Here is a 27,522-nt window from a genome sequence, read left to right as displayed (position 1 = left end):
GGTGACTCAACCACTTCCCTGGGCAGCCTGTTCCAATGCTTGACAACCCTTTCGGTGAAGAAATTTTTCCTGATATCTAATCTAAACCTCCCCTGGTGCAACTTGAGGCCGTTTCCTCTTGTCCTATTGCTTGTTACCTGGGAGAAGAGACTAACACCCGCCTCGCTACAACCTCCTTTCAGGCAGTTGTAGAGAGCGAGAAGGTCTCCCCTCAGCCTCCTTTTCTCCAGACTAAACACCCCCAGGTCCCTCAGCCGCTCCTCATAAGACTTGTGCTCTAGACCCTTCACCAGCTTCGTTGCCCTTCTTTGGGCACACTCCAGCACCTCAATGTCTTTCTTGTAGTGAGGGGCCCAAAACTGAACACAGTATTCGAGGTGCAGCCTCACCAGTGCTGGGGTTGTTTAGCCTGGAGAAGAGGAGGCTCAGAGGTGACCTTATTGCAGTCTACAACTACCTGAAGGGAGGTTGTAGTGAAGTGGGAGTCGGCCTCTTCTCCTGGGCAACTAGCGATAGGACAAGAGGACACAGCCTCAAGCTTCGCCAGGGGAGGTTCAGGTTAGACATTAGGAAGAATTTCTTCTCAGAAAGGGTCATTAGCCATTGGAAGGGGCTGCCCAGGGAGGTGGTGGAGTCCCCATCTCTGAAGGGGTTTAAGAAAAGCCTGGAGATGGCACTTAGTGCCATGATCTAGTTGACAGGGTGGTGTCAGGGCAATGGTTGGACTCGATGATCCCAGAGGTCTCTTCCAACCTGGTTGATTCTGTGATTCTGTGAGTACAGGGAGACGATCACTTCCCTAGAAGGCTCGGGGGGGATGCAATGGGCACAAGCGGAAACACAGGAGGTTCCGTCTGAACATCAGGAAACACTTTTTGACTGTGAGGGTGACTGGGCACTGGAAGGGGTTGTCCAGGGATGTTGTGGAGTCTCCCTCCTTGGAGATATTCAAAAGCCATCTGGATACAGTCCTGGGCAACTGGCTCTAGGCGACTGTGCTTGAGTAGGGGGTTGGACCAGATGACCTTCAGAAGTCCCTTACAACCTCAGTCATTCTGTGATTCTCAGCATGTACTTTTCCTCTCTTTGGCCTACTCTTTTCAGGTAACCATTGCTCCATCCACACACATAAGTACCTAAAGAGCCAATTCATGCAAACTCATGCAGGAGAGGCTTTTATGACCATTCTTTATGTTGTGTAAACTTAAACTGTAGAGCTCTGTACTGCAGGATGTTGTAGATGTTAAAAGTTTACATAGCTTTAAAAGCAATGGGTAAATTCACAGAAGAATTATTGGGTGAGGACTATTAATAAAAGGCTCTACATCTGGCTTAGGAAATTCCTGAATTGTTTGAGATTGGGGAGCATTCTGGAGACTATTGCTATTTACTTGCCCTGTTCTTATGCTCTTCCCCAAGGGTCTGCAATTGGCTCCTGCTGGGAACAGGTTCTATTCTAGATGGCCAGTGTTAGTTAGCTACTCTTAGGATGATCAATTACTGAGACAAAAGTAGGAGAATTCTTTTGGGGGGCTCCGTAGGTGGGGTATCTTGGTGAAATTTTGGAATATAGCTACTCTAACAGTCTCTCTAAGCTTTAATTTATGAAACATATATATACTTTATAAATAAAATTTATATATAAAAAAAATTCATTTTGGTTTTGCCCCTTAACCTGTCTGATTATTCTGTCTTGCAGAAAGCACCTCTACTGCTACATTACAGACCCAAAATGGACTTGCTGTAGGAGAACTTTATTGTCCTTCTGGACAGTTTTTTTTGCAGAGACTATCATCTGGCACCTTAGTGCAGCACTTAACTCTCGTGTGACACAAACCAGCAGAATCATTTTGGAAGACTGTAGTGCTTCTATAGCAGACTATCCTTAATATTTCTAGGGATGTGCTGCATGGATTTTTGGACCAAAAAAAAATATATATATATATATATATATATATATATATATTTTTGTACAAATGAAATAAATCACAACTCAACAGGATGCTACCAGCACTGAGTTAACAGGTAGTGAAAACATTTCCCAGTTTCATGGAGCACAGCCTGATTCATCTATTTGTAGTTACACAAAAATAAGTTAAAATGGTGTGGGAAAGATTTAAAATGTTGCTTTTAACACCAAATTACTACATTTACCTATTTTTTTGTCTTTAAACTTTACAACTTGTTTCAGTATGTTTTTCTGAGGTGTTCTTGTTTTATGTAGTATGCCCAATTATGTCAGCTTTAATCAAGCCATTCTATAGAGCATTGAACATACCTAATGATACAGTGACTGGTGATATTTATTATGCTACATTAAAAACTTCCTAAAAGCCTGGAGATCCAATTACTTCATTAGTTTAGCACAATGTTTGTTCTTTATTTTGTATTTCAGTAATGTTTTAATATCCCCCCTTTGCATGTTGATTTGAAATGAGTTCACTTGATTTTTTTAAATATGCCTTAATATTTTGCCATGGCATAAATTACATCCGGCCATAACAAATACTCATAAGTGCTGAAGTTGTGAAATTGTTTTAAAGCAAATATGTCATATAATTGGGGCTTGCAAAATTCAAATTTTACTTTAGGGAGTATTTGCTATTTCATTAGCTGCTAAAACTGTGGCTGTTGGGCACCTTTTGTTGATGTTGCACAAGTTTCCATTTCACTAGCTAAAAATTCTTCGGTTAACTGCAAACCAATTCTGTGTTTCTTTTACTGTTTTCTATATGAAACCATAGCTGTTTGTAGCTCAGTTACTATTTATCTTTGAGATCAGATTAGATTACAGGGGCACCGTCTGGCCTTAACTGATAATTTTGCTTGTGTCAAGCCCTGCAAGACGCAAACTACCATATGTGTGTGTATGTCTGTGTACACATGCATACACCTTAGAGAATCCACCTTCAGTTGTGCTTAGCAGTGTTGACTACACTGATTAAAAGGCTTTTTAAAATAGTCAGCTTCATAAAAATGTGGTAGTAGTTGAAAGTTACTTCTGCAAGCTGTACGCTTCATAGCATTATATATAGCATGGATGTGACATGGGGTCTTAAGCAACTGAAAAGAAGATAAGCAGTATTATTGGCAGCTGGAGGCTGCCAATAATTTTTAACTCTTTGAGTTTCCCTATCAGCTGAAAATGGCAGTTATATCAAACACTTTATTCTTTCATAAAATGTCAATGGCTAGGAAAATCAGTATGCCTGTTAGCACTGTCCTGCTTCTTCCAGCTGTGCTCCCCTACTTTGCAAGAAAGCATTGCTTAATTGATAATAGGAAGTTGATCCCATAAGAGGCTTATTCAAGTATTCTAAATCCTACTACCTCTTCTTGAGTTTTCCAAGCACCACATTGCTCTGCGCATCTCCTATGCTTTTCTTAATTGAACTTTTCAGTTCTTTTCCTAGTTCTGCTGTTGCCAGAGAGAAGCTCTAAGTTCACTTGTTTGTCTTTGGAAATGGGGGCCTTGTTTTCATTTATGGCCATAGATGGTGAATGGTGAAGAAATTGAAAGAAAAGCAAAGAGAAAGAAAGAGTCTACTGAACATGGGGATGGTCAAGAGAGCCACAGTTAAGGCCAGTGGAGTACTGCCATCTCTGCAAATGATGGTGTGAGACCACTACATTTGAACATCTGGGTTAGACAGGACTTCTTCATGTCAAGGCTTAGAGAATGTGCATGTGATGGATTAGAAGTTTGTTCTGGTTTTGCTGTACTGTTTCTGGACTTGCTCACCTACAATTTAGCTTTTATTTGTTTTTAACATTAATAGAAGTGACAGAAGAAGACAGGTGAGATCTAATTAGTCTCTATTTTTGGTATTTTTTCACAAAATAGTGAATGCAGGTGATATGGATGTATATGTAAGTTAACATAATAGGCCTTTCTGGAGCTCTTCATGTGGCTATCATTTTATACTTCTCAGTGTAAAGCAGGGGCTGGTTCCAGTTGGTAAGGCCTCCAGAGAGTGCAAATATGGTTATAAACACCCATCCTCCATGCACCCCTAATGTACCTGACACAGACATGGAGCTCAAGCCCATAGACCATGCAAATGCCTAATTCATTGTTCAGCTACAGTATAAGGGTTTAATAAATATATTTGTGATTGGTCTACCTCAGTATATGTACACTGTGGAACCTTATTGCAAGATCAGATGTTGATGCAGTGCTGTTGAAGTTTATTGGGATTTTAGTGTTTCCCTGCATAGCATTATCCTCAGCAGCAATGAGACTAAATTATCCCAGGCTCAGAGTCTCACTAGATATAGTTTTCATTAAAAATAGATAATTCACAGAAAAATATATAATATTGAATTTAAATAAGATTTGGGAGCTTGGAAAAAATAACTTTATAAAAATTATTTATTATATTAAGCATTCTGTTTTATTTTATCATTAGAGTATTTTTTGTTTCAAAGGTCCATCTTTATTTGCAGGCATATAAAACTGTAAAAAGTTTTTACAGCTTCTTCCTGTTATATTAGGTTTGAATGGCTTTTATTTGTATGTCTTTGCTATGTATGGCTAAAGAGCTTTGCTTATTTTTTTGTGCAATGGGTCAGAAACATACATTTATAAGGCATATGTTTAAACTCTAAATGTAGCATCTACTTCTAAATTGAAAAGCAACAGAATCACAGAATCACAGAATCAATCAGGTTGGAAGAGCCCTCTGGGCTCATCGAGTCCAACCATTGCCCTGACACCACCCTGGCAACTAGACCATGGCACTAAGTGCCATGTCCAGTCTTTTCTTAAACACATCCAGAGTTGGTGACTCCACCACCTCCCTGGGCAGCCCCTTCCAATGGCTAATGACCCTTGCTGAGAAGTAGATGGGGATTTTCATACATACATTCAGTGGATTTTTGCTTGGGATTTTCATTTGTGGTTTGTTGATTTTTTTGTGGTTTTTTAAGAATGAAGTTTGGAGTTTTATGGGCTTGTAAAATCTTTAAGTGCAAGAACTACCCATCAGCAATATTTTAAAATGGATGATCTAGCAAGAAACTTCAATATGAATTGTGGAAGTAATATGCAAAAGATGCAGCCTATCCAAAATTGGTTTGTGCCATTGTTATGTCTGGTATCTTTGTGTGTCATCTAACCTGAGAATATTTATTTTGATTGGTTGTGCAATAATATACACAACACTGTCACCTCTGGGAGTGTGGGACTACATTTATGATGATGATATTTTTTTTTCAATAGACTATGAGCCTTTGAAAACTTATCTGGCTCTATTGTTGTTATAATGGCATAATTAGTCTTAAGAGATTCACTTTTTTCCCTACTGGATGGTAAGTGGAACTATACAGCTAGCCTATTTTTCAATTATATGAATCTTACCATTGAGTTAAGTATAATCGGGAAGAGCCAACTAGTCTGTACAATAACACATTAATCTTAATAAATGTGTTTTCTCAGCAGTACTTAAGAAATGGATTTAGTACATAAGGCATAAGGCTGAATTTTACAGAAAAATCTAGTTTCTGTATTTCCTCAGGTAATTGATTCAGTTTGGACATTTCACTGGAGCTGTTAATACAATCTATGCTTCAGATTTTCTGCCTGAAGTTAATAACAAGAAAAAATGTCATACATACTAGAATCTTTGCATAAGATTCACTTAACTATAATTGAGAGGTATTGACTTCTGTCTCTTTTAAAGGTGCCTGGCATCAGCATGGAAAAATACTTTAATGTCTGCTTTCATCAAAATCTGTAATCATGTACAGACACTCTCTAGGTACCTCCCTTTTGTGGGAAGCCAACAGTCATATTTTTACAATGGAGTTTGATATGCCTATACACAAATTTAAAATTCTATTCTTGTTGTTTGAGCCACTGGAGTGGATCCTTAAGGCTTCTTGGAAACCTTTTGAAGTCACCATGATCTGCTGAGATCAGATTGCAAGATAGGGGCTAAAAGGCCAATTCTGCAAATTCTTACAGTGGTAACTTTATTACTAACCTAGATGGTTCCACTGAAAACAGTGGAATCATTCATGTGGACAAAATTGCTTAAATGTGTCTGCAAGATGGAGTCCTAATTTTTGAAGGATGAATTGATGTTTCTGTATCTTTTAACTTAAAAAGCATTAGTTTAATAAAGTTCTTTTATCCAAGTAATTTAATTGGACAAAAAGAGTTTGTTCTTTTTCTGCAACAACATTAAATTAAGGTTAAAGGATAATAAACCAGTACAATCACTAAGCCTTTATCCTTGATATCACAGAATCACAGAATGTTCGGGATTGGAAGGGACCTCGAAAGATCATCTAGTCCAATCCCCCTGCCAGAGCAGGATTGCCTAGACCATATCACACAGGAACGCGTCCAGGCGGGTTTTGAATGTCTCCAGAGAAGGAGACTCCACAACCTCTCTGGGCAGCCTGTTCCAGTGTTCGGTCACCCTCACCGTAAAGAAGTTTTTCCTCATATTTATGTGGAACCTCCTGTGTTCCAGCTTGCACCCATTGCCCCTTGTCCTGTCAAGGGATGTCACTGAGAAGAGCCTGGCTCCATCCTCATGACACTTGCCCTTTACATATTTATAAACATTAATGAGGTGACCCCTCAGTCTCCTCTTCTCTAAGAGGAGACATTATATGACACATTATATGTGTCATAATAAAGGTACTGAAACTATTGCAATGTAAGACCATATTTTTGACTTGGTTTCACTTGAGAGATTACTTTTTTATACTGTTTCCTGTGTGATTTTTGTACTATTGGTGGCTAGTTTTGGTCTGAAGAAGCCTTTTGGGATTATTGCTTAATGTTTTGATTTTAAGATAGTGATGCTTGTATCCAGTGTTTTGCCAGATAATATATGCTTGTTAATAAAAGTAAAAAAGCTAAGTGAAATCCTGCCAGGCTGGTGGTAGTTGTTCCATTCCATCCCCCCCCCCACTCCCCATACTATATTATGCGAGCTAGACCTTTATGTTCTTAAACAAACACAGTGTGACTGGAACAAGAATGACATACATGGCTCTGTAATTAATCTTTATTCCCATCTTACTCAGTTGAGATGTTGTCATGGTCCAAAGGCATACTTTATGACATATGATGCTGAAATGTCTGTGCCAAATGTGTGGCCATAATTGCCTATCAGTTAATTAACATGTCTTCTGTTGGGGGGACAGGTGGTAGGTACTTTAACATTTTCATGTATTTGTGAGTATAAATATACATAGAATAGAGTAGAATAGAATAGACTGTTTGAGTTGGAAGGGACCTACAATGATCATCTAGTCCAACTGCCTGACCAATTCAGGGCTGACCAAGTTAAAGCATTACCGAGTCCCTTGGGAGTCGGTCCTGAAGGACAAAAGAGTTCAGGAAGGCTGGACATGCTTCAAAAGGGAATTGCTAAATATTCAGGAGCAGGCTGTCCCAGTGTGTAGGAAGACAAGCCGTCGGGGAAAAAGAACAGCCTGGTTAAACAGAGAACTTAGGCTAGAAATTAAGGAAAAAAAGAGAGCCTACTTGCTCTGGAAGAAGGGTCGGGTAACTTGGGAGGTCTATAGGGACGTGGCCAGGTCGTGTAGGGAGAAGATTAGAAGGGCCAAAGCTCAATTAGAGCTTGATTTGGCTGCTACAGTCAAAGATAACAAAAAAAGCTTTTACAAATACATCAACAGCAAAAGGAGGGTCAAGGAGAGCCTCCACCACTTGCTGAATGAGGAGGGTAGTGTAGTGTCAGGGGATGAGGAAAAGGCAGAGGTGCTCAATGCCTTCTTTGCCTCGGTCTTTAATGTCAAGACCGGTTGTCCTCAGGAGACTCGGCCCCCAGAGCCTGAAGTTAGGGACAGGGGGCTGTGTGAACCCCCCGTAATCCAGGAGACGGTTAGTGACCTGCTGTACCAATTGGACACCCACAAGGCTATGGGCCCGGATGGGATTCACCCCAGAGTAATGAAGGAACTGGCAGATGAACTTGCCAAACCACTCTCGATTATCTACCGGCAGTCCTGGTTAACTGGAGAAGTTCCAGCTGACTGGAAATTAGCAAATGTAACGCCCATCTACAAGAAGGGCCGGAAGGATGATCCAGGGAACTATAGGCCTGTCAGCCTGACCTCGGTGCCAGGCAAGGTGATGGAACAGATCATCCTGAGTGCCATTACACGGCACATGCAGGATAATCGGGGCATCGGGGCCAGCCAACATGGATTCATGAAAGGCAGGTCCTGCTTGACCAACCTGGTCTCCTTCTATGACCAAGTGACCCGCTTAGTAGATGAGGGCAGGGCTGTGGATGTATCTATCTAGACTTCAGTAAGGCATTCGACACTGTCTCCCACAGCATCCTCCTAGACAAACTGGCTGCCCGGGGCTTGGATGGGTGGACTCTTCGATGGGTTAAAAACTGGCTGGATGGCTGAGCCCAGGGAGTGGTGGTGAATGGGGCAAAGTCCAACTGGCGGCCAGTCACTAGCGGTGTTCCCCAGGGCTCAGTTCTGGGGCTGGTGCTGTTCAATATCTTTAGAGATGATCTAGACGTAGGGATTGAGTGCACCCTCAGCAAATTTGCAGATGACACCAAGCTGGGTGGCAGTGTCGATCTGCTGGAGGGTAGGAAGGCCCTACAGAGGGATCTGGACAGGTTGGATAGATGGGCCGAGACCAACGGCATGAGGTTCAACAAGAACAAGTGCCGGGTCTTACACTTGGGCCACAACAACCCCATGCAGCGCTACAGGCTGGGGAAAGAGTGGTTAGAAAGCGGCCGGGCGGAAAGAGACCTGGGGGTGCTGATGGACAGGTGGCTAAACATGAGCCAGCAGTGTGCCCAGGTGGCCAAGAAGGCCAATGGCATCCTGGCCTCTATTAGGAATAGTGTAGCCAGCCGGTCTAGGGAAGTGATCGTCCCTCTGTACTGGGCACTGGTGAGGCCGCACCTTGAGTACTGTGTCCAGTTCTGGGCCCCGCACTTCAAGAAAGATGTTGAGGTGTTGGAGCGAGTCCAGAGGAGGGCGACCAGGCTGGTGAAGGGTCTGGAGTGTCTGACCTGTGAGGAACGGCTGAGGGAGCTGGGGTTGTTTAGCCTGGAGAAGAGGAGGCTCAGAGGTGACCTTATTGCAGTCTACAACTACCTGAAGGGAGGTTGTAGTGAAGTGGGAGTCGGCCTCTTCTCCTGGGCAACTAGTGATAGGAGAAGAGGACACAGCCTCAGGCTTTGTCAGGGGAGGTTCAGGTTGGACATTAGGAAGCATTTCTTCTCAGAAAGGGTCATTAGCCATTGGAAGGGGCTGCCCAGGGAGGTGGTGGAGTCCCCATCTCTGAAGGGGTTTAAGAAAAGCCTGGAGATGGCACTTAGTGCCATGATCTAGTTGACACGGTGGTGTCAGGGCAATGGTTGGACTCGATGATCCCAGAGGTCTCTTCCAACCTGGTTGATTCTGTGAACTGCATCTTCCCGAGTAACCGTTACGCGTGATGCATCCCTGCTTTCCTGGAGATGGCTGAACACCTGCCTGCTGATGGGAAGTAGTGAATGAATTCCTTGTTCCCCTTTGCTTGTGTGCGTGGCTTTTGCTTTACCTGTTAAACTCTTTATCTCAACCCTTGAGTTTTCTCACTTTTGCCCTTCCGATTCTTTCCCCCATCCCACTGTGGGGGGGAGTGAGCGAGCGGCTGTGTGGTGTTTGCCGGCTGGGGTTAAACCATGACAGTCCTTTTTGGCACCCAACGTGGGGCTCGAAGGGTTGAGATAACAACATTGTCCTGGTTTTGGCTGGGATGGAGCTAATTTTCTTCTTAGTAGCTAGAATAGTGCTATGTTTTGGCTGTAGTATGGGATTTGGTATGAGAAGAATGTTGATAATAAACTGATCTTTTTAGTTCTTGCTAAGAAATCAAGGACTCTTCAACTCCCTGTGTTTTGCTAGTGTGCAGGTGCGCAAGAAGCTGGGATGGCGGATAGCCAGGGCGATGGATCCAAATTGGCCAATGGAATATTCCATATCATATAATGTCATGCTCAGTATACAGATAAGGGTTGGCCGGGAAGCTTGCTCTCTTTTCCGAGGTTGCGGTTTCGGGATCGCTCTCCTTCGGGATTGTTAGCTGGGAACAGGCTGGGCCTTGGTCGGCAGGTGGTGAGCAATTGTATTGTGCATCGCTCGTTTGTATGTTCTACTATTTCTATTATTATCAGTATTATTTTAATTTTATTTCTTTTATTAAATTGTTTTTCTCTCAACCTACGAGTCTCCCTACCTTTACCCCTTCAATTCTCTCCCCCATTCCCCGGGGTGGGGGGGAGGGTGAGTGAGCAGCTGTGTGGTGTTTGGCTAATGGACAGGTTTAAACCACGACAGTCTGTTTTGCTGCCCTGCATGGGGTGCAAAGGGTTTGAGATAACAGGTTTGATTGGAATGTGCTAGACCAAATTTATAGCTGTTATTGCTGTTTAGCTATTAATTGTCAGGCTCCTGTGCCTGCCATGGGGCGTGCTTGCCTCACTCTATATTAGTCTCTAGTGCTTGTTAGTAGCTGCGTTTTGCTTTCGCTGCTTGCTGTACTGCTTATCATCTTACTCTGCTGTGCCTGGGAACATTTTGATAACAGCAATGGCCATACGCCTGGGCTGGCAGATGGCCAGGGCATCACTGCTGTTCCTGTGCTGCTGTACTGGACAGGCTGGAACTCCAGTGTGAACTCGAGTTGAAGGGACTGTGACCAGTGGATGAGTCCACAGGGGAGCAGGACACCCCAAAAGCGTCTGTGGCCATGGATAAGCCCATGTGAGAGCAGGTACACCTCAAAGCATCAGTGACTGTGCGTGAGGTCATGCTGGAGCACCTCAAAGTGTGTGGCCATGGATAAGTCCACAACAGAGCAGGTACAGCCCTGGAGGGACTGTGGCCATGGGTAAGGCCATGTTGGAGCAGGTCTAATTTGGAAAGCATTGTGGCCCATGGAGAAGGCCACGCTGGAACAGGTGCACCTTGAAAAGACTGTGGCTATGGTTAAGTCCATGCTGCAGCAGGTATACCCCTGAAGAGACTGTGGCTCATAGATAAGGCTCCACATGGAGCTGGTACACCCCTAAGGGACTGTGGTCTGTGGATACGTCCAAGCTGGAGCAAGTGCAAGGGGAGGAGTTCATTGCAATGTTAAACCCTATGGTCTGGTCCAAAGGGACAAGGCGTGGAGATTATAATGGAAATAGCTTTAAATTGTTGTAGCCCATGATTTGAGTTGCATGTTATAGGAATTATTATAGCAGGAACCACCTGAACCAATGGATGAGAAGCCTTACATAGAAGCAGTACAAGTCCTGCATTAGCAAGTCTGCTGATGATACCAAACTGGGAGGCGCTGTTGACTCTCTCAAGGCACAAGAGGCCTTGTAGAGGGATCTAGATAGATCAGAGCCTTGGGCAAGCATCAGTGGTGTGAAATTTAACAAGAACAAATGCTGGATTCTGCACCTGGGATGGAGTAACGCCAGGCACAAGTATAAACTGGGAGAGGAGTGGCTGGAGAGCAGCCCTGCAGAAAGGGATCTGGGGGTGCTGGTTGGCAGCAGGCTCAGTGCGAGCCAGCAGTGTGCCCTGGCAGCCAAGAGGGTGAACCACATCCTGGGGTGCATCAAACACATTATAACCGGCCGGTCAAAAGAGGTGATTATCCTGCTGTATTCAGCGTTGGTGCAGCTTCACCTTGAGTACTGTGTGCAGTTCTGGGCCCCACGATTTAAGAAGGATGTGAAGGTCCTTGAATGCATCCAGGGGAGGGCAACGAAGCTGGTGGAAGGGCTGGAAGGCATGTCCTATGAGGAGCGGCTAAGGACTCTGGGTTTGTCTAGTTTGGAGAAAAGGAGGCTGAGGGGCGACCTCATTGCTCTCTGCAGCTTCCTGAGGAGGGGAAGCGGAGAGGGAGGTGCTGATCTCTTCTGCCCGGTATCCAGTGACAGGACGCGTGGGTATGGGTCAAAGCTGCATCAGGGGAGATTCAGACTTGACATTAGGAAGCATTTCTTTACCTAGAGGGTGGTCAAACACTGGAACAGGCTTCCTAGAGAGATGGTCGATGCTCCATGCCTGTCAGAGTTTAAGAGGCATTTGGACAATGCCCTTAATAATATGCTTTAACTTTTGGTCAGCCCTGAAGTGTGGTCAGGCAGTTGGACTAGATGATCACTGTAGGTCCCTTTCAACTGAACTATTCAATTCTATTCTATTTTGTCTTGGGAAGGTGTACTGGGTCTGACTAGGATGGAGTTAACTTTCTTTATAGCAGTCCATATGGTGCTGTGCTTTGCGTTTGTGGCTAAAACAGTGTTGATAACACAACAATGTTTTGGCTATTGCTGAACAGTGCACAACATCAAGGCTGTTTCTCCCAACCCCCTGACCCCAGAGGCCAGTTGGTTGAGGGTGGGCAAGAGGTTGGGCGGAGACACAGCTGGGATAGCTGACCCAAACTGACCAAAGGGATATTCCATACCATATGACATCATGCTCAGCAACAAAAGCTGAGGGAAAGGGGGAGGATGCCGGGACATTCATGGTTATGGCATTTGTCTTCCCAAGCAACTGCTACACATGCTTAGGCCCTGCTTTCCAGGAAGCAGCTGGACTTCTGCCTGATGATAGGAAGTAGTGAATGAATTCATATTTATGTTTTGCTTCCACATGCAGCTTTTGCTTTTCTTATTCAACTGTCTTTGTCTCAACCCATGAGCTTGTCCATCTTATTTTCTCCCTCTGTCCTGTTGAGGAGGGGGACTGAGAGAGCAACTGGGTAGGGGTCTGGAAGTCAGCCAAATTCAACCCACCACAGGAGGTGATTGTGAAGCTTCATCGTCAGCCCCAGAAGTCTATGATATTTTAAGAAACCACTCCAAAATGGTAGTGGTAAAGAATTATGGGGACTCAGCCTTGTACATGAATTATTACAGATCCCAGGCAGGCAATGGTTTCTCTGGTTTTCAAGGCATTCTTGTGATGTATGGAGTGCGCATTGTAGCTAAATTACATAGCCTCTTTAGAAAAGCTGTTCTGCTTTTGGAAAGAGGTTTGGAAATTGTTAAGCCACACATTAAAAGTGTCACTCAAAACATTTTAAGAAACGTGTTTGGACATGTTTCCAAGGTCATTCTGGACAATCTGGAAACACCAGCAAATCAGGAGCTGTCAGAGATTGCTTATATTCAAAGGAAAAAACCTCAAAAGAAAGAGATCCATGTCACGCCCCTAGAGAGGACCACCCAAGCCCTTTAAGGAAAGAGTAAGGGGGGGCACCATACAGCAGTCTGGTCAGGACAAGAAAAAGAACAACAAACCAGTCCAAATGTTGCAAAAGAAACAGAAAACCCAGAGAAAGAGGGCCCATTCCACTGCTAGAAAAGGCAATATATTTTAAAAGGGATGGCTTTCATTCATGGATGCTGGGGAGAATGTACCAAATCTGAGCTGGATTTTTTTGCAGTGTCCCTGATGCAGGCCAGCACTGTGAAAAGCCTATTTATAGAGGTGCCTCCACTTTCCACTGTTGCGGAGTCTGCACCTCTGGACTTTTTCATAGCTGGGAACAGGGAAGATGACATAAATCTGAACAACACTGCTAAATCTTTGCTGCAAGATTGTAAAAGGTGACAAGTTCAACCTTGGAGCTGGTGAGGCCGTGGGTCTCTTGAATTACCCACTGGCCTCTCTATTTAGCCAGCTGGACATTATGCTGGGAGACTGTACTATTTGGCTGTTCATCAAACTGTGTTGGACTGCACCATACCCTCTCTATGGCCTGTGGATAACACTGTGTCTTTTTCTTACATCGTCATAACAAGGGGACTACCTTTTGAGCAGCTTTTAAAATTATATTCTAACTACAAAATGACCAGATGATGATGATACATTTTGTAAAATATGAATATGGAGCTTTCCCCATTGTCAAATGTATGATGTATACCTGGCAAAGTTTTGGCTGCAGGGGTGACCTCTGTGGGAAGAGGTCAGGGGCTTCCCTCTGCTTGACACAGCTGGTTGCAGCCAGCTTGGCAATGGACCCACTGCAGGCCAAACCTGAGCCAATCAGTGAAGTTTGTGGCACCTCTGTGAAAACATCTTTAAGAATGGGCAGAAAATATGGGACAGGAAGAGGAGGGGGGGAAAAAAAAAGAATGAGAAACAGAGGGAATACAAAGGTCAGAGAAGGGAGGAAGAGGAGGTACTCCAGGGCAGAGCAGATATTCACTGTAGCACATGGAGGACATGCTGGAGCAGAGGAAAAGTGTGAGAAGGAAGAAGCAGCAGAAAGAAACTGCTATGTACTGACCGTAACCCCCATCCCATCCCCCCTGCACCGCTCGAGGTGGTAGAGGAGTTTGAAGTGAAGGCCTGAAGTTGAGCCTGGGAAAGAGGGGAGGAAAGGTGGTGTTTTAATGCTGGTCTTTTTGTTTCTCACTACCCTAATCTATTTTAATTGGCAATAAATTAAATTAATTTTCCTCAAGTCGAGTCTGTTTTGCCTGTGACAGCAATTGGTAAGCAATCTCCTTGTCTATCTCCATCCACAAGCATTTTCATCCCATTTTCTCCCCCTATCCTGCTGAGGAAGGGAGTCAGTGAGAAGCTGGGTGGGAGTTTTTTTTTTTAGCCAAGACCACACCAAGGCTACTAAAAACATTTTTCAAAACACCCAGATGTGTATTTCTTGTAATGATTTTCATAAATGTATTATGTAAATAAAACTTACAACCCAACTGAAGTATTGTGTGTTTGTGTTCTTTAACTATTCCTCTCATTTTTTTAAAAGGGCACTACAGGCAACAAAGTGGAAAGGTTTTATGATTATTTATTTTCAACAGTGAACTTTACAGGGTGAGCTATTGGGCTTTAGGTATCTTTCTCTTCTTAGGTAGCGTGTCCAGTGTGTCTTGATTCTCCTCAGTCACCTTCAGCTCTTCCAAGACATCATAGTTCTCTGTATTACCCATGACAGAAGACTGGACATTTACCACAACCATGGCTTTCATAAAAACATTCCAGCCTTTAGGTGTTCCCAGGCTAGAAGAGGCACAAGTCTGAAGGATGTCTTGGTCTAAATTGAGCAGGCTGGACCCCTTGATGACACCTCCTTTGTGTACAAAGCTACCTTGATTGTCCCAAGAAGAAATATATCTGTTGCCCTAGTTTACCTAAGAGTGCTTGTGCATTCTTCTTATATTGTAGATACACATTATCCTACACTTCCTGGACAACAGGGTGGGGGCCTTAGGAGTCTTGCAGGGCATTTCTACTTATGTCTCATTTTGTTCTGGAAAAACAAGAGTTATTTTCCCATTTTCCCGATTGCTCTGCTTCATGTGTGTCTAGTACTTTTGAAGAGCAGCTGTATACACCTTATCTTTTTGTAGTTTGTCAAGCCTGGTTTTTGTAGAATGCCCCTCATTTCATCATCCAAAGAGTGATCTGCATCCATCCTGATGTCTTCCCCAGGTAGTAGCAACACCCTTAGCTGCTCCAACTAGTTTGCAGGTACCAGGTACATTGCTTTTTTTTTTCACATTCCATCACTGCTTTACCAAAAGAGTTGTGATGAGCAGAAGAGCAAAACTTAGAAGAGGCCAAATAAACCCACCAGCTTGATTCATCAGCAGCTTCTTTCTTTTGATGGACATGCTTTTGCTACTCAGACTTTTAATGAGTTTGTGCCTCCTTTTTGAGCACACATATCTGGTGGGATATTAATGGAATGTTCCTATTTAAGGTATTCAGGGCAATTTCATAAAGGGCCTTTATGAGATCATCTGAAGCAGTGAAGACTATTGCTTTTCTCTGCTGGGGGAGGACTGGATCAACAGCTCCAGTAGGGACAGGTTAGTCTTCAGACACTGGGACATCATGCTCACAAGTCTGTCCCGTTACCAATGCAGTGGGCTGGGCCAGGTCCTCTGTATTTATTGCCAAGCACCAGTCCTTTTTTTGTTTTGTTTTGTTTTTTTTGTTGTTTTTTTGTCCCCTGATATGTAAATAGCTGGTCACTCAGGTGAGAAAAGACTGGTTCTTAGGTTAAAAGCCTCTAGTGTAGAAGCATTTAAATTGACAGTCAGGTGCCTTCAAATGTTTCTGAAAAGAACTGGGCCTTGCCAGGATACATCCCCCTGGCTAAGGACACAACCTGGAGCTTATCTTGGGGGTTCTTAAATAACACCATATATTTTGTGTTGAGAGTGACAGTGAGACTCTTTTTACCCTGACAAAAAACTTTCTGGACAATGCACAGGATGCTAAGATGCCTGCAATGCACACAGTAAAAGCTTTCTCGATTTTGGCACTCTCACAAGCAGAGTTCATCAAATCATCGATCACAACCATGATTACTTTATTAGGGGGGAATAAGCAGTTATTGCTAAGACTTTCAGGTAAGTCCTTCACAAACTTTATCTAGGGATATTTACAAAGCAGTTCCTGATGCAATGGTTGCCAACAGCTGTAACAGCACACAATATTCTCAGGCATAAGAGACAGCAAGCCAGTTGGCATTCTCCAGAAGACTTTTACAAAATAACTTCTCCCCCAGTTGCTAGGCCCTACCAGAACAGCAGAAAAGGGGTGCTTCCATTGCATGCCCATGATCAAAAGCCATAGGGGAGGCTGTTAAAATTTTTAGTCAGTACCCTTTTGTCATGGGCCACCTTCTGTGTCTTCTGAAGGGGCCTGGTATCTGTAGCCTGCATCTCATTGTTCTTGATGATAGAGCCTTGCTCTATCGTGATCTTTTTTTAGGGTTATCACTGTCTGGGTTTACACCATAATACAACCATAATCTCCCTGGAAGGGAGAGGGTTACCAGCAGCCCTGTGAGGAAGTGATGGACAGGGTTGATGAGCAAAGGGCCTGGAGTTATGTGAACAAAAGAGAACACAAAATCAACAAAACAGGGCTTAAGCAGGGTTACCTCCAGCATTTGCATGTAAGCAAAGTGCCTACAAGGCTCCCTTATGGAGAAATCCCCCAAACACTTTCTGGGAATTCAACATGCTGGAGTGCCTCTCTGAAGTGCCTGTGCATTAATGCACATAGCATAGGGAATAAACATGAGGAATTAGAGACCTGTGTGCTGTTGCAGGGCTACAGTCTTGTTGGGATCATGGAGACATGGTGGGATGGCTCCTATGACTGGAGTGTTGCAATGGAGGGATACAGGCTCTTTAGGAAGGACAGGCTGGGAAGACGAGGAAGGGGGAATTGTCCTTTCTGTGAAAGAACAGCTGGAATGCATGGAGTTCGGCCTGGGGATGGATGATGAGCCAGCTGAGAGTTTATGGGTAAGGATTAAAGAGCAGACCAATATGGGTAACATTGTAGTGGGTGTCTGCTACAGGCTGCCTGATCAGGAAGAACAAGTGGATGAGGCTTTCCATAGAGAGCTAGAATTAGCTTCACGTTCACAGGCCCTGGTCCTCATGGGGGACTTCAACCACCCTGATATCTGCTGAAGGGACAAGACAGCAGAGCATAAGCAATCCAGGAGATTCCTACAAGGCTCTTTTTCCCTGTGCTTCCTATGAGGGTAAATGGCAAGCTATTGTTTCCCCTATTCCACATTTGTGCTGGAACCTGCCAGGCCTTCTGCACCCACAGCAATGAAGAAAGAGCCCTTGTGGGCACCTGGTGTACCCTGGAACTGAACAAGGCTCTGCAGAAGGGCTACAGGGTCTGTGAAATCTATGCCATTTGGCATTTTCAACAGAGGGGTAGCAGTCTTTTATAAGATTATAAAAAAATACAACTCTGCCGCAAGCAGGAAGCTTCAGGCTATCCAACCTGTTACACAGATGATGACAAAAAAGCTAAATATGTTGAATATTGCAGGCAGAAAGACATTGTTTTACAGCCTTAATATATTAAGAAAAAAACCCACAAAACACCAAATTGCCAAACGGTTTTTAAATTCTCTGTGGAGTAAATTTGGTCAGGAGTCCAATCTTCTCTATACCACCATTGTGACAGAACCACACAAGCTCTACAGCTGCCTCTTTTCTCAGGCTTATGATGTGTCTCCATATGATTTTTCTCAGTCAGCGTTTGGCCACTATCTTGCGAAAGCATGCCAAAGGATGTATAACCTTGGAGCGCAACACTGACATTGTAATAGCCCTCTTAAACACATTATTTGTACCCACACTGGAGCAGTTTGTGAAGAACTGCAGCCCATGGGAAGGACCCATGGTGGAAAAGTTCATGGAGGACAGTCTCCTGTGGGAGGGACTCCACACTGGAGCGGGGAAGAGAGTGAGGAGGAAGGAGCAGCAGAGACAGTGTGTGATGAACTGACCGCAACCTCCATTACCCATCTCCCTGCACTGCTCAGGGTAAGGAGGTAGAGAATTCGGGAGTGAAGTTGAGCCTGGGAAGAAGGGAGGGGTGGGGGGAAGGTGTTTTAAGATTTGGTTTTATTTCTCATTATCCTACTCTGATTTGATTGGTAATAAATTAAATTAATTTTCCCCAAGTTGAATCTGTTTTGCCTGTGATTGGTAATTGGTGAATGATCTCCCTGTCCTTATCTCAACCCACGAGCCTTTGTTCTCCCCTGTCCAGCTGAGGAGGGGGAGTAATAGACTAGCTTGGTGGGCACCTGGCATCCAGCCAAGGTCAACCCACCACACCAAGTAACTGTCACCGAAATCGGGAATAAAACTCCTTAACGCCGGGTTATAGCATTAACAAGCAGGCATTACTTTATTTGGCCGAGGGACATGGGGGATCGCTCCACCTAACATGTCCACCAAGGCACAAAAGCACACTCATTATATACATTATAGAAAAATGAATATTCATACAATTCCAAGAAAAGCCCGCCTATTCCAAGAAACTTATGCATATGCTAATACGTTATGTAATTGTCTTTGAGCATGCGTACTAAATTGGGGAAGGGGTCTTGGGTGGTCTCTGAGGGGTCGTATTTCCCCCATAGTTTTGCTGTCCATTGTATAACCCCGCTTCTGCGCAAGCGTGGTTGAGGCCTTCTTGTTGACACATGCAGGTGGCTCCAAGGAGAAGATGGTGTTCTGGTTCTCACTGGACTTATCTCTCCTCCGGCGCCAGAGTTTGTGAATCATGTTAATTTAGACATCACAAAGTTGTTGTTCAGAGTCTTGTTTATCTCTGGCCCTTCTTTATAATTAGCAAGGAATTTAACAGAGACCTTGGATTTTCTAAGACTAAGCGCAAGCAAGAATCAGTGACGACTATAACACTGTTATCAGTCCCAGAAGCAGACTCTATCTACAAAACATGCCGTTAGCTTCAGAACATCCTGTTATTTTAGCTGAAAGGAAAATTACTGACAGGAAAGTTGATTCTGTCTAAAGGTAACACAGAGTAGGCCTTTAGAGCCTACTCTGAGGCCTACTCTTACTAAACCGTCTGGTATCATAACCATAACACATGATGAAGCCCTGCTTTCCTGGAAATGGCTAAACACCTGCCTGCCAATGGGAAGTAGTGAATGAATTCCTTATTTTGCTTTGCTTGCGTGCACAGCTTTTGCTTTCCCTATTAAACTGTCTTTATCTCATCCTACAAGTTTTTGCACTTTTACCCTTCCAATTCTCTCCCCATCCCACCGGGGGGGAGAGTGAGCAAGTGGCTGTGTGGTACTTTTAGCTGCCTACTGGGGTTAACCCACAACAGTCCTTTTTGGCGCCCAATGTAGTTTGAGATAACGACAGATTTGATTAGAGTGTGCTAGACTGAATTGATAGCTGTTTAGCTATTAATTGTCAGGCTCCTGTGCCTGCCATGGGGCGTGCTTGCCTCACTCTATATTAGTCTCTAGTGCTTGTTAGTAGCTGCGTTTTGCTTTCGCTGCTTGCTGTACTGCTTATCATCTTACTCTGCTGTGCCTGGGAACATTTTGATAACAGCAATGGCCATACGCCTGGGCTGGCAGATGGCCAGGGCATCACTGCTGTTCCTGTGCTGCTGTACTGGACAGGCTGGAACTCCAGTGTGAACTCGAGTTGAAGGGACTGTGACCTGTGGATGAGTCCATGTGAGTGCAGGACACCCCGAAGCATCTGCGGCTGTGGATAAGTTCGTGCCGCAAGTATTGGATTTACATGGCAAGGTTTTGGTAGCAGGGGAGGGCTATAGGGGTGGCTTCTGTGAGAAGATGCCAGAAGCCTCCCCCATGTCAGACAGAGCCAGTGTCAGCTGGCTCCAAGATGGACCCGCCGCTGGTCAAAACTGAGCCAATCAGCGACGGTGGTAGCACGTCTGTGATAACATATTTAAGAAGGGGAAAAAAAACTGCTGTGCAACAGCAGCTGGAAGAGAGAGGAGTGAGAATATGCGAGAGAAACAACTCTGCAGACACCAAGGTCAGTGAAGAAGGAGAGGGAGGAGATGCTCCAGGTGCTGGAGCAGAGATCCCCTGCAGCCTGTGGTGAAGACCATGGTGAGGCAGGCTGTCCCCCTGCAGCCCATGGAGGACCACGGTGGAGCAGGTGAATGTGCCTGAAGGAGGCTGTGACCTCATGGAGAGCCTGCGCTGGAACAGGCTCCTGGCAGGACCTGTGGCCCCACAGGGGATCCATTCTGGAGCAGTCTTTTCCCAGAAGGATTGCAGCCCATGGCAAGGACCCATGCTGGAGCAGTTCATGAAGGACTCCTTTCTGTGGGTGGGACCCCACACTGGTGCACGGGATGAGCGTGAGGAGCAAGGAGAGGCAGAGATAACGCATGATGAACTGACCGTAACCTCCATTCCCTATCCCCCTGTGCCGCTCAGGGAGAGGAGAAGTCCGGAGTGAAGTTGATCCCAGGAAGGAGGGAGGGGTGGGGGGAAGGTGTTCTAAGATTTGGTTTTATTTATCCTTATCCTACTCTGATTTTTTGACTGGCAATAAATTAATTTCCTCAAGTTAAGTCTGTTTTGCCTGTGACGGTAATTGCTAAGTGATTTCCCTGTCCTTATCTCAACCCATGAGCTTTTCTCTCCCCTGTCCAGTTGAAGAAGGGGAGTGATAGAGCAGCTTGGTGGGCACCTAGCAGCTAGCCAAGGTCAACCCACCACACTGCGGCAGGTACACCTTGAAGTGTCTGTGGCCGTGGATATGTCCATGCTGCAGGTATACGGAAGTCATTGCTAGGCCACTCTCCATCATCTTTGCTAAGTCGTGGGCAACGGGAGAGGTGCCTGAGGACTGGAGGAAAGCGAATGTCACTCCAGTCTTCAAAAAGGGCAGGAAGGAGGACCCGGGTAACTATAGACCGGTCAGCCTCACCTCCATCCCCGGAAAGGTGATGGAACAACTTGTTCTTGGTGCTGTCTCTAGGCACATCAAGGATAGGGGGATCATTAGGGGCACTCAGCATGGCTTCACCAACGGGAAGTCTTGCTCAACCAACTTGATAGCCTTTTATGAGGATGTTACCCGGTGGATAGATGATGGTAAAGCTGTGGATGTGGTCTATCTCGATTTCAGTAAAGAGTTTGACACGGTCTCCCACAGCATCCTCGCAGCTAAACTGGGGAAGTGTGGTCTGGATGATCGGGTAGTGAGGTGGATTGTGAACTGGCTGAAGGAAAGAAGCCAGAGAGTGGTGGTCAATGGGACAGAGTCCAGTTGGAGGCCTGTGTCTAGCGGAGTCCCTCAAGGGTCGGTACTGGGACCAGTTCTATTCAATATATTCATTAATGACTTGGATGAGGGAATAGAGTGCGCTGTCATCAAGTTCGCTGATGACACAAAACTGGGAGGAGTGGCTGATGTGCCGGAAGGCTGCGCAGCCATTCAGAGAGACCTGGACAGGCTGGAGAGTTGGGCGGGGAGAAATTTAATGAAATAGAACAAGGGCAAGTGTAGAGTCCTGCATCTGGGCAAGAACAACCCCATGTACCAGTACAAGTTGGGGACAGACCTGTTGGAGACCAGCGTAGGGGAAAGGGACCTGGGGGTCCTAGTGGACAACAGGATGACCATGAGCCAGCAATGTGCCCTTGTGGCCAAGAAGGCCAATGGCATCCTGGGGTGTATTAGAAGGGGTGTGGTCAGCAGGTCAAGAGAGGTTCTCCTCCCCCTCTACTCTGCCCTGGTGAGGCCGCATCTGGAGTATTGTGTCCAGTTCTGGGCCCCTCAGTTCAAGAAGGACAGGGAACTGCTAGAGAGAGTCCAGCGCAGAGCCACGAAGATGATTAAGGGAGTGGAACATCTCCCTTATGAGGAGAGGCTGAGGGAGCTGGGTCTCTTTAGCTTAGAGGAGACTGAGGGGTGACCTCATTAATGTTTATAAATATGTAAAGGGCAAGTGTCAAGAGGATGGAGCCAGGCTCTTCTCAGTGACATCCCTTGACAGGACAAGGGGCAATGGGTGCAAGCTGGAGCACAGGAGGTTCCACTTAAATTTGAGGAAAAACTTCTTTACGGTGAGGGTGACTGAACACTGGAACAGGCTGCCCAGAGAGGTTGTGGAGTCTCCTCCTCTGGAGACATTCAAAACCCGCCTGGATGCGTTCCTGTGTGATATGGTCTAGGCAATCCTGCCCCGGCAGGGGGATTGGACTAGATGATCTTTCGAGGTCCCTTCCAATCCCTAACATTCTGTGATTCTGTGATTCTGTGATACCTCTGAAGGGATTGTGGCCCAAGGATAAGTCCACACTGCAGAAGGTACACCTTGAAGCATCTGTGGCCGTGGATAAGTTCATGCTGCAGGAGGTACACCTTGAATCCTTAGTGGCTGTGCATGGGGCCATGCTGGAACACTTCGAAGAACCTGTGGCCGTGGATAAGCCCACAACATAGCAGGTACACCCCTGAAGGGACTGTGGCCATGGGTAAGGCTACGCTGGAACAGATGCACCGCGAAGAGACTGTGGCTATGGTTAAGTTCATGCTGCAGCAGGTATACCCCTGAAGAGACTGTGGCTCATAAATAAGGCCTCATTGGAGCAGGTACTCCCCTAAGGGACTGTGGTCTGTGGATACGTCCACAGAAATGTTAAACCCTATGGTCTGGTCCAAAGGGACAAGGGGTGGAGATTGTAATGGAAATACCTTTAAATTGTTGTAGCCCGTGATTTGAGTTGCATGTTATAGGAATTATTATAGCAGGAACCACCTGAACCAATGGATGAGAAGCCTTACAAGAAGCAGTGCAAGTCCTTCAGTGACCTGACCTGAGTTGGCTTTGGTGCCCAATAACTCCACGGAACACACCACCTCTCCTGTCCTGAATGACCACCATAACAGATGGAGCCCAAAGTCATGGACTAAATGAACTCAGTGGACATTTTGTGGACATTTTACAGACGTTTTATAGAGGTGGTCCATAGACTAAGGGAATGATATCTGTGTATTATATCAGATGGGAAGGGTGGTGGTGGTTAATGCGGATGTATTGGATAGTGTGGGACCTGAGCATGACGTAAATGGTATGGAATAAGGAGTGGAGAACATGATGGCTTTGGTTCAAGATAGAGTTCATTTTCTTCACAGTAGCTGGCATGAGGCTATGTTTTGTATTTGTGATGAAAATAGTGTTGATAATGCAGAGATGTTTTTGTTATTGCTGAGCAGTGCTCACACAGAGTCAAGGCCTTTTCTGCTTCTCACACTGCCCTGCCAGTGAGTAGGCTGGGGGTGCACAAGAAGCTGAGAGGGGACACAGCTGGGACAGCTGACCCCAACTGACCAAAGGGATATTCCATACCATATGATGACATGCTCAGCAATAAAAGCTGGGGGAAAAAAGAGGAAGGGGGGGACATTCGGAGTTATGGCGTTTGTCTTCCCAAGTAACCGTTACGCGTGATGGAGCCCTGCTTTCCTGGAGATGGCTGAACACCTGCCTGTCGATGGGAAGTAGTGAATGAATTCCTTATTTTGCTTTGCTTGCGTGTGCAGCTTTTGCTTTACCCATTAAACTGTCTTTATCTCAGCCCTCGAGTTTTCTCACTTTTACCCTTCTGAGCAAGCAGCTGTGTGTTGCTTATCTGCCTACTGGGATTAAACCACGACACTTGGGATGCTGAAATGAGGGGCAGTCTCCAAAAGACAGGCTTAATGGCATAAAAAAAAAAAAAAAAAAGCTATGCTGTATATCACCACTCTGCAAAACTGCTTGACTCATGTGAAGCAGAGCAGAAAAGAGAGAAATTAACTCTCATTCTACTGGAAGAAAATGAAATAGAAGTGGTAAAGCCTTCTGAGGCTCCTGACCACACTGACCCCATTTTTAACAAGTGTTGGTTAGTGTGTATCTCTGGTTTATGAAGAATGCACAAGTGCTCCCAGGTAAATTGGGGCAACTCAATCATGTTTCTTTTTGGGTCAACCAGGGGAGTGTTGTATACAAATGAGAGGCAGTCAAGGGATCCAAACTGTTAAATCTCATCTGGGTAGTCCTTCAGACTGGAGCCCCTTCTAGCATGAGAACACCTAAATGCTGGAACACTTTCATGAAAGCAATAGCTGCTGTCACCAACCTCTCTTCTTTCACGGGTAGTACAGCTAACAGTGATCCCTTGAAAAAACTCACTGTCTGGAGCAGACCAAGGAACAGCACCCACACCACCTAAGAAGAGAAAGCTATCCAAAGCCCAGTGGCTCATCCTGTAAGGTACCCTGTAAGGTTTAACACACACAAAAATTACTATCACAGAACTCTTCAACTTTGTTGTCTGTCATGTCCCTTTTTTTAGAAGTGTAGAAGGTGTAGATAGTAAAAGAACATACAGAAGGATTTTTTTTTTTTTTAAACCTATCAGTAGGGTTGTGAGTTTTATTTTTATTACGCATTGATGAATGTTGTAGGCCCAGTCAAATGGAATGGTCTATATCCATGTTTTACATACTGCATCACCAGCATTTTGTATTAAATTGTTAGAACACAGTTTTAGAATCCATTCAGACGGTAGCCCTTTGTTATGGTGATGCAGGAAAAAGACACAGTGATATCTGCAGGCTGTAGAAAGGTGTCCTGGTTTGGCCTAAACCAGGCCAATTTTCCTTTCAGTGATTTTTACTTCCAGCTCAGTCTCTTCTAAGTAACTGCACTCTCTGAAACTAACTGCATGTTTTGCAGACAGTGTCTGCTTCCAGGGCTGATAACGCTCGAGGTTTGTAGTTATCACTGAGGCACCAGTAGGGATGTTGTGCAGACAGGCTCTTGCTGTACTTAGTCTTAGAGAAACCAAGGTCACTGCTAAATTCCTCACTGCTTATGAGTGAAGAGCCGAAGGGGGGGTCGCACCTGCAGGGAGGAGCGGACAGGGCAGGTGACCCAAAATTGACCAACGAGGGTATTCCATCCCTTACACGTCATTCTCGGTATAAAGCGGGGGGATCACGAGGGTCTCGCTCTCTTTCTGCTATGGCCGGTGTCCAAAGAGGACTCTGTCTGTTTTCCTGCTGCCCCCGATCCCGATCCGTGCGTTCCTGAATCCAGCTCTCGACCGTTGCTGGGCCCAGCCTGGGCCTTCCCGGAGCCTGCCCTCCAGTGCCGGTGGTGACGTAGCTGACTGACATCGGGGGAGCTCGATCTTGGTTTTGTATATATATTTGTATATATTTGTATATATTTGATTATTTCTATTATTATTATTATTATACTCTTTTTCATTATTATAGTTTATTAAAACTGTTTTAACTTTCTAACCCGGAAGTCTCTCTCACTTTTCCCTTTCCCTCCCTTTTCCCTTTCCCTTTGGGGGGAGGGGAGGGTTAACAGAGAGCATCTGCCACAGGTTTAATAGCCGGCCCAGCTTTAAACCATGACAAAAGGGGATATTGCAGCTACTTCCTCTGAAACCAATGTCCATAGCATTGTGTTTTAAAAAGGACATGATGTTTTCAGGAAAGAGGGTGCTGTTGGGGGAGGGTAGCTGTATGAGTCAAAAAAATGCTGCACAGTTCTGATTTGCCAGAAAATTGCTAGTAAGTGATCTCCAGGCCAGTTATGCAGCTGCATATTCACAACCACACTCACTGGTCCTGGAGAAACACGGGCCCCTAGAAAGCCCCTGCAAATTGTATTTCCTCTCTCAGGTTCCCTGTTTTCATCTCAGAATAGTGATCAGCACAATCCTGGTCTGGAGACAGGTCAAAGGCAAAGAGCATATAGCCATGGGCAAACTCTTCCCTGTCAACCAGCACTGAGTTATCTTTCAGATGCTTACTGATTGTCTGTGTGAGCTGCATGTATTCTCTCTCACATGGCATCTGTCCTCACAGCTGTGTTACAGTGGCTTCACTGAGATTTGTTTGAAATTCATGTACAAGGCCACAAATTTAATATCATAATGTTTAACAATGAAACAGTTCGTAGCATAATTGTCACTAAAAGTGCCGTTATCCACAAACCCAATAACAACAAGCTTGGGCAGTTATCTCAAAACCAAATTTTCCTGGTTTCTGACACACCTGTTGACTGGAATGCTGAACACTTTTATGCCCATTTGGTAATTCAGGTGTTTTGCATTAGCCACGAGCAAAGCCTCTGCATGTCTGAAATGTACCCTGGATACTACCTGCACTTTCTTCACAAACAGGTGTAGGTGATAACCAGCTTGCAGGCCCCTCTCGCTGGGGAGTTCAGCAAATAAAAACTGTCTTTGCTGCGCATCAGCCTAATTTTTAGGTCCACATTCTTCAACAAAATCTTCTTTCCCAACAATTCACTCCTCCTATTCACTTCCTGCTGCACATCCATGACTTTGTAGAACAGGCACATGGAGAAATATGTGGACTTCTTGTTGGTGCTCTACAAGAGCCATGTGGAGGCAGAGAATGTTAAATCATTTTGATAATGTTGACCAAAAAGGGAAATTTCCCTGGAGAAGTCCCCCAAATATGAGCTAGATCCCCAGCTGTACAAAAAGTGTAAGGATTTTTATCTGTTTTAAGCTTAGTGTTCTAGTCACAGGATCATAGAGCAGGCTTACAGCTGGAGAGCCAATGGCTGAAATGTTGTTGTGAGGGTTAATAAGACTGCTCATGCATTCCAGCAACAGAGAGAGGAATGTATTTTTAAACTTCTGGAGCTAGCCATGCCACTTCACCAGCAGCTGTTTCTTTTTTCCTTTCCATTTTACAGTGCTGATCTTTTTAATTTTGTAGAATATGTCCTTGTGGGGTTCACTTTTTGAAGTTCTTGGGGGTAAAATGTCCCTTCAATTGCTTCTCAAATTGCTTTCTCAAACCTCTCTTGTTCTAGACACTCTCACATGGTCTCCCTTTTTGAGCAGAGGCACAGTGTCTTTAATTTTAAATCAATCCCTATATAGATTTTCCCAAAACCTCATAGAGTTTTAAGGGTTCAAGTCCACAGATCTAGTTCTGATAGTTCTGTGTAAGCTGTGGTTATGGCTCTTTAATTCCAGTAGCACACTGATGTAGTGGAACACGTCTTGTAAAATATGGCCACATCTTGGATTTCAGCAATGGAGGCTTTCACAGCCTTTTAGCTGCTTCGCAAAGGATATTTACACCCCCAAAGCTTCTCACCTTCCCAGGACCATAGTAAATGTCTTTTAACAGA

The 27,522-nt window shown here is 44.9% G+C and overlaps 1 protein-coding gene across 4 annotated transcripts in view; it reads left to right on the top strand.

Moving 5' to 3' along the window:
- Positions 1-4,107, top strand: part of LOC137677170 (polycomb group RING finger protein 3-like) — a 147,732-nt gene extending 143,625 nt beyond the window's left edge. For all 4 annotated transcript variants that reach the window (XM_068424424.1, XM_068424421.1, XM_068424423.1 and 1 more), the window contains one exon: positions 1,700-4,107. In XM_068424424.1, coding sequence (XP_068280525.1) covers positions 1,700-1,747 — 48 coding nt within the window. In that variant the 3' untranslated portion in view covers positions 1,748-4,107. The remainder of the gene's footprint in view (positions 1-1,699) is intronic.
- The last annotated feature ends 23,415 nt before the right edge of the window (positions 4,108-27,522 follow it).

Source organism: Nyctibius grandis, assembly GCF_013368605.1.
Source record: "Nyctibius grandis isolate bNycGra1 chromosome W unlocalized genomic scaffold, bNycGra1.pri SUPER_W_unloc_2, whole genome shotgun sequence".
Classification (NCBI taxonomy): Eukaryota; Metazoa; Chordata; class Aves; order Nyctibiiformes; family Nyctibiidae; genus Nyctibius; species Nyctibius grandis.
The sequence above is the reverse complement of the archived record's forward strand: the minus strand, read 5'-3'. Positions and strand labels throughout refer to the sequence as shown.